The 14,564-nt window shown below is 40.3% G+C and overlaps 1 protein-coding gene across 9 annotated transcripts in view; it reads right to left on the bottom strand.

Annotated features, from left to right (window-relative positions):
* The window catches only part of NFIA (nuclear factor I A), a 406,215-nt gene that overhangs the window by 103,994 nt on the left and 287,657 nt on the right, over positions 1 to 14,564 (bottom strand). For 8 of the 9 annotated variants that reach the window (XM_039380564.1, XM_027748733.2, XM_027748734.2 and 5 more), the window contains one exon: positions 6,373 to 6,438. The exons of the other annotated variant lie outside the window; for it this stretch is intronic. In XM_039380564.1, the coding sequence (XP_039236498.1) occupies positions 6,373 to 6,438 (66 nt within the window). The remainder of the gene's footprint in view (positions 1 to 6,372; positions 6,439 to 14,564) is intronic. 9 annotated transcript variants of the gene reach the window in all.

Below are 14,564 nucleotides of genomic sequence, written 5' to 3'. Positions count from 1 at the left end.
TGAGCCTATCAGAGGGCCCACTAAATCCTGAAAATGGTCTAACTGTGCCTCACAATCTGGACCACAAAAGAGAGTATGGTAATACAGGGAAAAATTCTGTTTTCTTTTCTAATTATTCAGATGCTTCTTCATGGCAGTCATTAAACTGTCTGGGAAATACACCTGGATGCTGCAAAGTTTCACTTCTAGACGATTATGATTAAAATACTTTATTTCTAGTACTTGTTGGGATCTATCTGTAATGAAATAACATGAAAAAAATGCAAGACTACATTACACATAAGTTAAATTTATAACCAGACATATCTGCTTTTGTTTCCTTGGGAAACGCTGGCTCTCAGAGCTGCCTACATGAACTCTCTCTCACAGGGTGATGAAATACAGGTTGGACCTCATCAGACCTTTGTTGGCTGATGGGTCCTGTTAGAATCAACAGCCCATCCTGCCCAGCTCACAGGAAGGCAGAAACCAGCCCCACCAGTGCTCCCCAGCTTGGCCCCAGCTTCCAAGCCTGGACAAATTTCGCCACTGCTGTTCCCGGCAGACAACATGATCCATAAGGGTGCAAATCTGTTCAGAATTTGGTCCTGGCAAGTTACAAAGGTGCAAACAAGCTGACATCACCGGGAGCTTTGACTTCAGTGCCAGTGATGAGATTCCTTACTGAAAATGCTAAGGGCTTTTTTTTAAAAGCTTTTTCTGAAGAAAGTTAATTTTAGATTAGTCCCTCAGGCTGTGATAACTCCTCAGCATGGCTCTGTAAACAAGAGAGGAGAGTCTTCTTGCATTTATAAGATTCTGATGCAAATAATCCTATGAACAAGAACACTAATAAAAGCTGCCGTTACTGTATTACCGCCTTTGCAGCTGTAACTGATAGAAAACTTTCTCTGCAAGGTTCAGTTATCTGCTGCAAATGAGGTGTTTCAGGAATGTTAGTCATCTGAGACCACGTATTTTCTAACAGCACCAGTTTCAGCATTGTGTGTTCAGAGAACTCTGGTGTCCATGCACTCCTCAGGTGGGAGCTGAGGGGCTTGTCGAGAGACAACCAATCCCCCAGACACCTCAAGCACCTTCTTGGGGAGTTGGAGTCATGTTCAGTCACAGCTGTGAGAGCCTGTGAGGCTGCTGGACTCTACCTGAAGCTGTGGGGACAGGAGGTCAGGCATGGAGGCATGGCCTGAGCAAAGGGATGGCCTTGGAAGGCAGAATCCTTCTAATTGTTAAAAAATCAGCTGCTGAAGGAATTGGAGGTCTTTCAGCTACTGTTTAACTTACACGGTAGTTGAATGATGGGGACAACCACAAAGAGCAGTTCTGCCTATCTCAGCTTGAGAGGAGGGTTTGAAATGTGAACTCTGCATCCAAAAATGCCCAACCCTTGGGCCAGGTGGGCACCAGTTCCACTGGCTGAAGCCACCACACTGCATGGAACACGAAGGCCAAGTTTTGGGACCAGAAAGAAGCCATTCTCAGAGGGACTGGACTCTGCAGCCTGTTAGTTAGGGCAGAGAGGTCTTTCCACACATAATCCCCTCCTCCCTTGCAGCCAAAGCTGTATCATGCCTTCCATGACCAGCTTTGCCTAGAGAAGAAGAAAAGGAAACTTATCTTTGCACATGTTCCCACTGTTGCCTTCTCTTTCCCTCACAACTCAAGGAACAGAATTTCTTCCTTTATGTTTTTAGCATATACTTAAACATTTTTTTAAGGTTTCATACTCAAGTCCAGCCCTACTTAAGCAAAGAATTCAGAGATGATATTTACAAGTCCAGTGTAATTACTGCGGGCTTGAAAAACGAGTTCTGTGAGTTACGGTGCATCATTGTTTTTCTTTTTTCTTTCTTTTTCTTTTTTTTTTTTTTTTTTTAATGTTACAAAGAACAATGTGCCTTTCATTTCCTGCAGTGCTGTTAAGGTACTTGCAGCTCAAAGCAGTGAGAATACATTAAAGCTAAAAAGCATTTGGTTTGGGCATTAAACATTTTTATTTTTTTAGAAACATGTCTCTCCCTCTACAGAAGTTGTCTGAGCAATGGATTTGGCACCCTTTTGCAATCAGCTGTAATAATGAATGTTACTTTGCTCACTTGAAATGGGAGAATTTACCGACTTCTTTTAAAAGAACTTGCTAATCTACAATTGAAGTGCTGTGCTACCAACTCTGAGTTACCAAATCACAATCCCACCTGCTCGAGAGCCATCAGTAGCCTGTCGAAAATGACACAGCATTCTCCTGCTTTCACAGCACACTCGGTGTGCACCTTTACGCTGCAGTTATTAATTCACCAGTGCCACCACATCAAACACAAACATCACCGTGTGAAAGCCTGACATCCATTTACTGACAGCAGCAGCACAGCTCTGTCCCACAGTTATTAACCACTCTATGCTACATCCTCCCTGCCTTTCTCCAGAGTTAAACTCCTGCTGGAGCAGAGCAGGATTTGACTTCTAATACTCTCTGAAAGCTAGAGTCACAAATATCCCCTCTTTGCAGACAAAAAGAGCAAAAGGTTTTCCTACAAAAGTTTAAAATAATCCTACTTACAAAAAGAAAATCTATCTGATAGCTGTTTCCACAACCAAAACTGAGAATAAAAGCCTGAAAGAGAGTCCACGGCAGTGCTGAGCTGGGAATTCAGTTGTTCCTGATCCCCAGGCATGCAGTCACTTCACTACATCAGACTACCCATTTTGTCATCCTCACTTCACAGAAAACCTAGTTTGTTTATAAAATACAACACCAAACCAGTGCATTTAACAAGCTTTTAAAATCAATAATATTTTTTTTTTTGATTGGGTGAATTGCAAAATCACTTTGCAGTGCCAACTGAAATGAAGCTTTTACATACCATTAGGCAACTACAAAAGTGGGGAATTTTCCACATGGGTGTTCCACCCAGCTGGTCAGAAAAAAACTCATTTGAGCAAAATATCAGGGCATCAGAACATGTCCTTGCCTTTCAGATGAAGTTGCTGGCCTCCCGCAAATCTACTCACTCTTATAACAAACAGAGAAATTCTGGGCTTTCTGCCTCTCCCCAAAAAGCTCTTTCCCTTGCTAAGGGAGGAGTACTGTGCACACCCTGTGGATATGAGCTAGTTTTATCCCCAGTTCCAGGACAAAGCATCTGGACCTTGGACCATGCATGCACCAATGAGCCCAGTCTCGCCTGCATGTTTGCTTTTCATGGCCATCAGGCTAGGTGTCTCTCTCTTTCTCTAGGAAATAATTAAATGTTCAATATTTCTGTGAATTTTTGCATTAGTGATCAGGTAAGTGACTGCCTGAAAACTATTCTAGCTTAATGAAAGCTGAAGGAAAGGCAAGAATTGATGTTGAAGCCACCACTGAGAACAGAAAATGTCACCATCTTCTCTGCCTGACATGATTCTGCTCCAGAAAATGTGACTGTAAAGCCCACTAGAAGAAAAGGAGTGGCTTTAAAAAAGAAGAGCTTTTTTTCCCTGTGAACTTCACTTTAATGAAGGTTAGATATACAGGCTTTCCAAAACAACACATACAATTTAGAATGATAAATTAAAATTTGTAGTAGGAGGCCTTCTTTTTCAGGGCTGTATAGTTGACCCTTCTGAACCTACATTACTCAAGGTATGCAAAATATATGTGTATAATAAATAGCTCTAGAATTTATGGAGTGGAACAGAAAGGATATTAACAGGCAAGTAGAGAGGCTGTATAACCCTCACAAGGCCTTTAAAGATTTATTTTTTTAAAATGAAGGAATGCATGCATGGAAAAGGTAGTACTGAATTGATACACTTCTTTGTGCTTTCCAGAAACACATGCAAAATGCTTCTAAATCTGCCCCCAATCTGGTCATTCCACTGTTGGCATCAGGGGGAATAAGATTATTCACGATACTATTTTTCTTTGATTTAAAAAAAAATAAAACATTCCTCTCTGTGTGGGCTCATTCTTACTCTCAGTAAAATCAATTACGAGCCTCCCATTGACTCCAGAGAGATTTGGATCAGGCCCTGTGGAAGTGGGTCTACAGCAAGTGTAGAACAACGCAGTTAATATGATTTATTGTGTCCGTTTCTGTGCGTGCAGTTTTTCATTTTCTAAAGCCTGCAGTTTTGCTTTCATCCTCACGTTCAGGAGATAAGAGCAGCAGATCTGTGTTGATCTACACGCCGGGTACCCTCAAGCTGGGGGCTGTGTGTGCTGGGAATGAGCTCAGTGTCTGCTCGGGGGGAACAACCCCTTTAGGGCCAATACACTGGTAAAGAAAATCTCCCACACAGGCAGTGCAAAAGGTGCGTTATCAGTGAGGAGGCTGCTGCTGTGGTAGGGAAAAATACCCTTTAGTAAAACTGAGAAAAAAAGAAAAAACCTTTTCCTGTCTATTAAAAAAAAAAAGTACCTTTTGCAGGTCACCAGCAAAGTTCCAAGAATTCACTCAAAGATTGTTTTACAAAGAAGACTCAGGCTCCAAATCAGAGATATTTCATTTCACTAGGCTCTTACAGATTTTACATTATTAAACACTGACATTGCTGCTTTTCGGGGCAGTTATTGAGTAACAGTCTTCGTTAAGACTGAGAAACTGCAGGGTAAGAAGAACTGAGCTTTAATAGCTGTGAAAGAATATTATTTAAACACAAAATAATAACATGCTTGGTGCCTAATACATTCTAAATTAAAATATAATTTAATAAACACAGGCAACATATTCCCCATAAAAAAAACCCGGCAGAATTGGCAGAACGAAAATCACAGTTTAGTCAGTTCTTCTCTTAACCTTGCAATCCTTTGGCTACAAATTAGAATTTCTGTGAAAAGGATTGATAAGGGAAATTAGGCACTGTCTTTCAGAAACAACATCAATGTTTTAAGATGGTATGTTTGGATGAACAGCACAAAATCTATCAAAATATGAAACCTTTCATATTTAATGTGAGGAAATACAGGAACCCCGAAAGCCAAAATCTTACCAGGCCAATGAGCCCAATGTTCTGTGTTCTATGATACATGCCGGTAATTTAAAGGTTTTTATGTACCTAAACATCTTCTTCTCCCATTAATTTTATCTCCTGTTGAAACCCTAATCCAAAAGCAATCTGGATGCGAATGTAGCCCTTCAGCTTCACTCTCCCTTGTTTAGTGGTTAATGAAGCCCCCAAAACACACAGTGAACATGTATACAGCTGAAGGGATTTAAGGCAAAAGCAGTTTGTTGCTCTGTGAAAGGAAAATCACAGCTGTATTATTATAGATACAATATTTTTACATAAATTTACAAATTCCAAAAATTGTGACAGGGTTCAGAGGCATAAACCTTCACACAAATTTTTTTCTATATATGCAGAGCAGATCCCGGTACAGTGGATCTCCCAATCTACATTTAGGTCTTACAAAAAAAGTCTGGTTATGGATAAGAAAAGTCAAGAAAAACTAGTAATAATAATCACTTTCACTTTGGGAGACATTCTAAACTCTAAATATAAGTAGTAAAACAAAACTCAGTTGCCCGTGGGCCAAAAAAAATTGTTGAGGTCTACCTTAGTTAAACACAAAAAGGAAGAGAAGCTGTTCCATTACACACGTATTTATCCTTTCACATACAGTGCCTACAGAAATTCACTATTATTGAACGATTTTTTGGGGGGCTGCTTTACAAAGCAAGCCACTGGTTCAGTAGAAGTTATTGCTTCTACTTTAAAACTGTCCCGGTCCAAAGAATACGAGTGTTCCCAAAAGTCACAGTCCTGCTGCTGCTTCCAAATAAGCTCAAGCCGCTGCCACCTGAAACCATGGTATTGAGAACATGGAGAGAAGAAGGGGCAAGGAACTATAGCTGAGACACCCTGACCTGTTTACTCACGGTATCTACGAACTTTAAAGCACCATGATGAAAAAATACAAACTATAGTAGCACCTGTAACAGCCCTGCAGTGGCACCTGCCTGAGCAAGTACTTCAGTGTGTCGTGTGAGAGCATCAGAAAACAAAAAGTAGTTAAAAGCACATAGATAAAGCCAAAAGTGATGAAACACATACCCCTAGGAGGTCCTGACTCATGGTCCAGGGACTGAAAGCCTTTGCTATGTAGGAATAAGGATAAGGGTTGCATACAGCAGGCTCTGTAATAGCACCTCCCTAATTAAAATTATTTTTAAAGGAAAAAAATTCTCTCTCCGGGACTGGAGAAACAAATGCTGCCTGAGATCAGTGAATCAGTAGCATTTTAACTATGAGGAGAGTGCACACCCTCTTTGTAGCTGTCCCATGTCAATTATTCTGAACAATCTTTTTATATTAGGCATGGGGAAAAAAAAAATCTTTATAAATATGGGCTGTTTTAATATCCCAAAGCAGGAGCAGCAGGTAAGAACTTACCATTTTCTGGCTGGTCCTTAATATCAGCTTCACTTGGCTGGCTGGGACTTTCAGATTGACTTGAATCTGAAAAACATAAAATACAGCCAAAAATTACAGGGTCTGCTGTGGAAAATAGATCAGAGGCGCCAGACTTCCTCAAAAGGTTGAGAGTACAAACTAAGCACAGGAGTGTTGCACTAGGACATGATAATGCAAAAGTCCCGTGCCCAGGTAATATGTTTGTAAGCAAAAAAAAAAAAAAAGGAATCTTGTTTACAGCACTACACAGAGTGCCTGGGGTGTGTGTAAGCATAAATTAAGCTTTGAAAATCCTTCTTTTTAAAGAAGGCATGTTTAAATTACTCTCCTACATGTTTTTTATAATGCAGCCTCTATGTTGTATACAAACCAGAGCCTTACTCCAACACATAGTAAAGTCTCAAAACATATCTTCAAGCAGGCATAGAAAGGTAACTAAGCAACCCCACAAAGTCGTGGAGATTTTTGGCTACACATTTCTGGAACAAAATCTGCAAAACTGAGAAAAGAGCTGTTTTTTGGCGTACTTTCGCAGTGGTTACAGTACTACAGGATCCCTAAAATGTACGGTGTTGGTGGTGAACTGCAGTGGGATAAATGAGACCAGATACTGGATGACCTGCTTTAGAACTTGTGTAAAGAATCCTACAAACTCCAGCTAACACTCTCCAATGAGCAAAACTTATTTGCCTAAAATAATAAAATTACTTATATGTGTAAATATGAGTGTTTTGCATTTTTTACATTTTATTAACTCTACTTTATGTGAAGATGATTGCTCTTTGGTCCAAGAATTATTCTTAGTAGAAGCTTTAGTCAAATAGTATTTTCCTTCTTAATTATTTCTGTCACTATGAATTGGAGAAAAAAGTCCCTTTACCTGTAGGAAAAAATATTTTTTGAAAAAATCCCTCGAATTACTGTTTTTGCAATTAATACAATTTTATTTTCTTTCCCCAGAAATTGTTCTGTAATTTACCAATTCCAAAAAAAAAGTTTTTGCTGTGAAACAAAACTTAGGCAATGAACCCGCTTGCTACTGCCTCAAACTCACCCCTAATCATGACAAACCTATTTTCTGACTTCACCTTGACTTTGCAGAGTTTGGAATTAGCTGTCTGAAATCTGACCACATTTCAGTGAGAAGTCAATGCAAGATCAAAAGGTCACGACACTTAACTGTGATTAAATTGAAAATCTTACTTCTATTGCAACAGAGTCATAACACCACCCCTTCTTTTTCTTTGAGGTATTAATAGCGCTGGAAGAAGCAGTACTACTAGTGACCTTGGGTCAAGCAATGCTAATTTATTGCTCTAAAAAGGTTCCTTGCTTTTAAGCAAATGAAGATTTTAATTACCACAGAGCACTATAAAGAAAATGCCTATTTTAAATATTCAAATTTTTTTTTTTTACCTGCTGACTGTCTGCTTTAGGTATCATTCAGAAGCTTAGAGGACAATATTGTATAAATTAAAAACTATAAGTGAAAAAAAAGCACTCGCCAAACAAAAATTGATAAATTTCAGATTATAAACATTCAGAATATTTAGCCAAGAAAGCATCAGTTCTGGTACTTCTATTTAAAATAATGAAATTCTCCTAAAAATTGCTATATTTCCCAGTGTGTCCAGAATCCATTTTCTCTCTTTTGTATTTTTTATTTTTAATAATTTCTCCGATGAAGCTCAGTGAAAAAAAATATTCTCACTTATGCAATTTTGTTTCAAAATATTAATCTTCAGGGTTATCTTTCCCTGATAGCTCAAATCAGTGCCAGCACATAGACTATGGGGTAACATGCACAGCGCTGTTATATTCTGGACACTTGATTTTGGCAAGAAATTTCACGTTTCCGATACCGTAAAGGTAGAAACAAAGGTAAAATATTAGGAATGTAAAATATTTAGTTAACATTTAAAGTCAACATTCAATGGATTTAATTTTACAGGGCAGGCATTAGGCTTTTGCTTATATTTTAGGTTTTTCTTTCCCTTCAGCCAGCCATGGCTCAATCAGCCTTTGGGCTTTATGTTTAAAGTAGGTTCAGAATTTCACAAAAATTTATTAGATTTGGAAAAGTTGCTGCTGAAATATGGGACTCAAAGCATGTTTTCCTTTCAAAATTCGAAACAATCCAGGGAAGGGCTTTGTGGCAGCGGCAAGAGCTGGGCTCGGCGCTGGCACCTTGGCTCCAGCACAGCCCTGCAGCCGGTGGGCAGCACACACAGCCCGAGCTGCTCCTGGATTTTGGGAAACAAAGTACTTTTGTTTGCACTGAGTGCTGTTTTTCCAACACCAAGGCTAGTGGCACAAGAGAGGCTCCACTGGCCATAGGACATTTGTTTGCACACTGAATCTTAACTTTCTTCTTTTATTACCCTGGTTACTGTGATAACATTTTTCCTAATTCTGTTTTCCTGTAACCCTCCCCTTTCTGCTGAAATTAAATTCTAATTTCTTAAAAAAAAAAGACAACGAAGGCTTTAAGCACTGTTCTTCAGGGAGAAACACAGTAAAATGCAGGATGAGGTAGAATTAAAGCCACTCTACACTGCAGTAGGGATCACGGGAGGCTACCGAAAACATGTACTGGGCAAGCGTATGCTCAGCATTGTTATGCAAGGTGGCATCTTGTGGAAACCCCAGATAAGAAGACTGAGTTAAGGCACTTAGCCAAAATGTTTATATGCAGAATTTTGCTTCCCTGATTTTATTCAGATGCCGCAGATGATCCGGTACATATAAATGTGCCGCCACATGGTTAAGGGATTGGCAAAATCAGAGCCGTTGTGTTTTACAGTCTTGCCTAGGATGAGGGAGTCTTGCTCAGTCTCCACCGCTCGCTCTCTGCTTTTTCAGCAGTTGGCACTAACTCCCGTCGGGGTTTTTTTGTTGTTTTGCACATGGAAACTTTCAAATTCCAGTTTTCTGAATGTTTGGTGTTTTGCGGGTTCGGCTACAACGTGAGGGGGAATGTCTGTCCTGCTGAGTCAGTTAGCCAAACAGGTGACCGTAGGAATAAATTAATTTTTGCCCATACATAATTGATATAAATGGAAGATCGTTTTCATAAGCATTTGCATTAAATCAATAAAATCACTTACTATAGAGCAGTTTAACAATTCATTTGATTTTCTCTTTTCTATATATTTGATAGCCACTCTGCAAAACAGTATACACTTTATGCCTATTTTCTTTAGCAACAACACTGCCAGTTAAATTCTACCACCTGCAATAATTAGAGCCATTGGAAAACATACAAAACAAAATATACAGTAGATGCAAGCCCCTCTTGAATCCACGGCCCCCTGCGGCAATGAGTTTCATTGGTGCCTTAAGCTAAGGCTGGTAGGAAGCCAAAGAATCTGTATATTACAATAAAGTGCATGTTATTAAGGGGAGGATTTAAATGATTTCAGATGGAGTTGGAAATATTATAGTGAGGAACCACTATTAAGATTGCTGATTAAAAAAAAAAAATCACCAAGGAATCTAGTTTTATGTTTAAGGAAGCTTAACCTTGAATAGCACAATGGGTTTTATTTGGGGGCTTTTTTAGTTAAAGAAAAGTTAGTGGTTGGAATTTTTAACCCTGAGTTAGCCAGAGTTTGAGTGAGTCTGTGCACTGGAGTCAAGGTTACTGGGCAAGCAAAGCTCAGGGGGATCTGGTATCAACCGTAATCATGGCAAACAGGATAAAAAAACATATTGAAGCTATTTTACTCTCTACTTCCAAGAATCAACTATGATTAAGGGATAAAGGAAAAAGAACCCAACCAACAAAACAGGCTAGTTTTTCAAAGTAGCATTTCCTACCACATCGCTATTCTCTGTTCCTCTTTGGATCTGCTCCTTAAGCATATGCTACCCCAGCACGACCGAGGTGGTTACGCCTGAGCCCCAGGTCTGCCTCATCCCAAACCATACGCAGGCAGGGACCTTCAGCTCCAGGATGGAAGCTCTGGACTTTTCAATACGCAGTTTTCCTTTTCAGCTGCAGCAGGAACACAGCTCCAGCTGGGCTGCACGACGGCTGCATGGAAGCAGGGCTCGCGGCGCTGGAAGGGAGAGCTCCATTGTTTGGAAAGAATAAAACCTTCCCAGGAAAGTCTGGCCTGTGGACAGGACCAATGTCAACAGACTGACAATGTTGTTCTTTTTTGTAGACCGTGACACAGACGGTGTAGAGTTGTTATACCCCTCCACCAAAAAAGCCTGTTTCAAATGTCATGGCACTTCCCAGTGCTAAACCACTCCATGGCTGCCTGACTTGGGAGAAATGGAACACTCTGTTGAGCACTCCCAAAAACACACCGCGTCTCCCAGGGCATGCTGAATCCAGCTTTGGATTCACTGAGGTGGCAGTGACCCCACTGTCTGCTGCTCTGCGCAAACCAAATTAATAGATGTCAAGATCATTTTTTACCTCTGTAGAGCCACCCCCCAGAAGAAGCTCTGCCTTTTGAGCAGCCTGTGAGCTAACACAGGTGCAGACACATCTATCGTGGAAACAGTAAAGGTGATCCCCACGTAGTGGAGTAAAAAAATTACCAGTGATGCCAGATGAGCAAGGCAGTGCTGCCATTGCCCATGCTGAGCCTGCTCTGCAGTGAAATAAAGCGGGTTCCTCTCCCCCACAGCCAGCCCAGCACCTCACAGAAGTGCACAAGTTAAATTTTCCATTCATATCATGTTTTGGGGGGGGGGGATATTGTATAATAAACTGACATATTTTATTCAAGTTTCAGAGTCCTATTTGTAATAAAAAATTTATATGGCTGGGTTGTGTTCATGCAATAAATTTTTCATCTATAATTTTGGGCATAGATCCTACCAAAGATTTATATATGTTAAAAAAATAATTTAAATCATGCTCCTTTATATACAGTCCTATGTGGTGAGCTTAAGGGATTTACAAACAGAAACCAGGACCAGAACTGGAGCTTTTTTACACTCACTTTTCCTTCATTATACATTATAATGTAAACACATAGGGATCGCTCCATATATGCTACAATTATTATTTATGGCTATTTTGGTGGCTACTACTATTTCTTTTAAGGAAGGCCTGGCTCTCCCTTTCACTCCAGCCATTGCTTTCAAGTCAACTTTTATAGAGAGTTCAAAGTGCTTCATTATCATCCACCTCACCATCACACATGTACATGCCCACACCAGATTTCCAGTTTTATTGCATCCCCCCTGTACTCTGTGCCCCATCCCCATGGCTCTCCAACGAGGTTCTGCAGTGGTAAAATCCCTGTGGTGCCAGCCTGGTTGTTTTTTTTTTTATAAGGCGAGGACTCTTAATTCCAGTACACTGGGAAAGAGATTATCTTTGATAATGGAAATGTAAATCAAAGCTTGCTGTTGTTTATTCCAGACAGACATTTGTGTGTTAAGTCTGTTTATCAGGCAACACTTTGTCTAAGCCAGGAAGTAGTCAGCCTTTGTAACAAGATGTATGCAAATGATTTTCCCATCAGCCCTTGCCACAAAACTTTTGTGGCAAAAAACCCCTTCTTGTTACTTCACCAGTAAGACGCTCCTAAGCTACCCCATAAGTAGACTAGCAACAAAACAGCCAGTGAGACTATGCTGATGAGTTTGAATGAGCCCAAAACATGTGCCCACAGTCTGTTGCTCGGTATTGTAAGCAGACTTTGTGTATTACATCTGTTTATCAGGCAACACTCTGTCTGCTGGGGCGGCTTTGTACCAAGGTGGATGCAAACAAAGATCTCCACAACTCCCTGCCTAACTTTTTTTGGCCACAGAAATTCCCCGTTACTTTCCTCCTCGCTAGAAATAGGAATGTGAAACTTCACCGAGAGGCTGTGAGACCCTAAAGCTGTATCAAAATGGTTTCATTTTAAATCAACTTTCTTTGTTCTCACAAGTCCATGAATGATTTACTGCTATCGTGTGATAGCCTAGAATGTGGGGAATCTGTGTATTCCCATACTTGTTCCTTGATATTACAAACAAGTATTTGATTCACTTCTAAATGTTTGTTTTTAAAACAGTTTACAGCCTTTGATTCCTGCTTACTGATTCATTTCTGGAACATTTTCTATTTATTCCTTTGCAGTAGCAAACGTTAATTTTGACTTAATTCAAATTGTCATCAAAGGCTTCCTTAAGAAATCCCACAGCACAGATTTTATTTGTTATAATAAAATATTCTTAAAGTAAACATCGTTCGACTGTGTTTTTTTAATTCCAAGAGATACAAAAATCCGTTACCCAAAGGATTCAAATTGGTTCAGCCCTTTTTCCTAGACAAAATAAACACTTTAGGACTTTACTTGTTTGTATTCTCCTCAGTGGTGCTGTATGCATCACCAGCTAAAAACAAAGAAACTTTTAGCTGCTCAGACAAAATGCAGAAGCTCCCCAAACAACGAAGCGGGGGGGTGGGGAGGCATTCAGAAAGTCTGACAGTCCATTCAATATAGGGATGATGGCCATAATGCATCCAGGGTCCCCTTGCTAATTAAATATGCATTGGCACAGTTTTGATCGATGCAAGCCATGGATCAGATGACACACCTGCAAAATCTTGAGCCCAGAGCTCCCAGGAAAAGGAAAATACAGGCTGTCTCCTTATCTTTGTTTTCAAAGGCTCTCAATTTCTGTGCTTAGATATCTAATTTAATTCTCTCACCCCTCAGCAAACTGGATTAGGAAAGTCAATACTGCCATTGTGCATCGACAGGAACACACAGCTTTCCTTTTATTCAATTTAGCCATGACCTTTAGACAAAGATAATGACAACTGTCTAAAAGTAAGGTAAGGCCTTAAGGAAGACCCTGCCGAGGGGCCCCTCTTGCTTTCCATGGCTCCTCCGCCCAGGAAGAGCCCATCAGCCATGGAGCAAATTCCAAAATAGATTTTCTCCCCAGACCGCAGTGACTAGGACCGGTTTGGCAGAGCAGGTCCCTCAGCCACCAAGGGCTCTGTCCCACCCTGAGGACCTGGGACACCTCGACACCAGCGGCTGGACCCTCATGAGCCATTTGCCGAGAGGTGGCAACATATCCGGAGGAAGCGCACGTGCCAACGGCAAAGCCGAGCCCTTGCACGAAGAGGGACCGTGCTGTCCTATTTTTCTTGTGGTTGTTAGGGACACAAGGAAGTGGAAGGGTCAGGCGAGTGCCGGCAGTAGCACTAATTTCTAATTTCTGGCTCCGGTACTTGGGAAGAATTGTAATCCTAGAGCTAAGAACACAGCACAGGGAGCCGCACACAACCGTGGCGGGAGGAGGAAGCGGCACGTGGATTTTCCTGGAGCTGAGCTGAAGCCAATGGAAATGACATTACTTTCCAATAGGTCTCGCATCAATATTTTTAGCAGCCTTCCTACGCGAGATAGCATCTTTCTAATACATCTGTAAGGGAAGGACAGAGAACATGCTCAAGCTAACGAACAGCTATCAGCCAGTAATCCACTTTGGTACCTGCAGATACAGGTTGTACCTGAATCAGTGATTGAGGCATATAAAAATTTATATTGATTGAACAGCCCAGCTCCACAAAATGTGAGCTTCCATGCTGCACAGTGTTTTAATTCTGCAGGATTTTTTTTTAGCTGCATTTAAAAATATACTTGGCATTTCTAGCTGTGGACCAATATTTTTCTCATGTCTTTTTATACAGATTTGGAGGGAAAGATATTTGTAATGGAAAAAAAATATGTGCAAAGTTGGATTGCTAAGTTTCTGTAATCTTGGGAAATAAAAAAAAAGCAGCCTATGTAAGAGCTACAAGAAACCATATGGATCAACAAGAGCTGCCCTCATATCCCTAGGAAATATATATTAACCTACATTTCATCATCATAAACCCCAAAATAAAAAATCTAATTAGAGTCTCTACCCTCAGATTCACTTCTAGAAAATTTGCTTATCCCCCTCACAAAATGATTTACAGTACTTACATCCATTTCTTCAGAGTGATTTAAATTTATTGAATCATTTCAATTTTTAGAGAGCTTCCATTTGGATCTGTACGGGTTTCTAGACATATGTAGTGCTCAGTTATTTAAAATTAATTGCAGTACAATAATTTTAAATTGCCTCACACTATACGAATCTCAAGTGCTTTGAAATATTTGAACCATTCTATTTAGAAGCCATCAAACTTCTGAGCACATGCATCAAAGAGT

The sequence above is a fragment of the Pipra filicauda genome, unplaced genomic scaffold, assembly GCF_003945595.2.
Source record: "Pipra filicauda isolate LSUMZ 115617 unplaced genomic scaffold, ASM394559v2 scaffold19_size4547281_pilon, whole genome shotgun sequence".
NCBI lineage: Eukaryota > Metazoa > Chordata > Aves > Passeriformes > Pipridae > Pipra > Pipra filicauda.
Note: the sequence above shows the minus strand (reverse complement) of the source record. Positions and strands in the feature narration are given on the sequence as shown.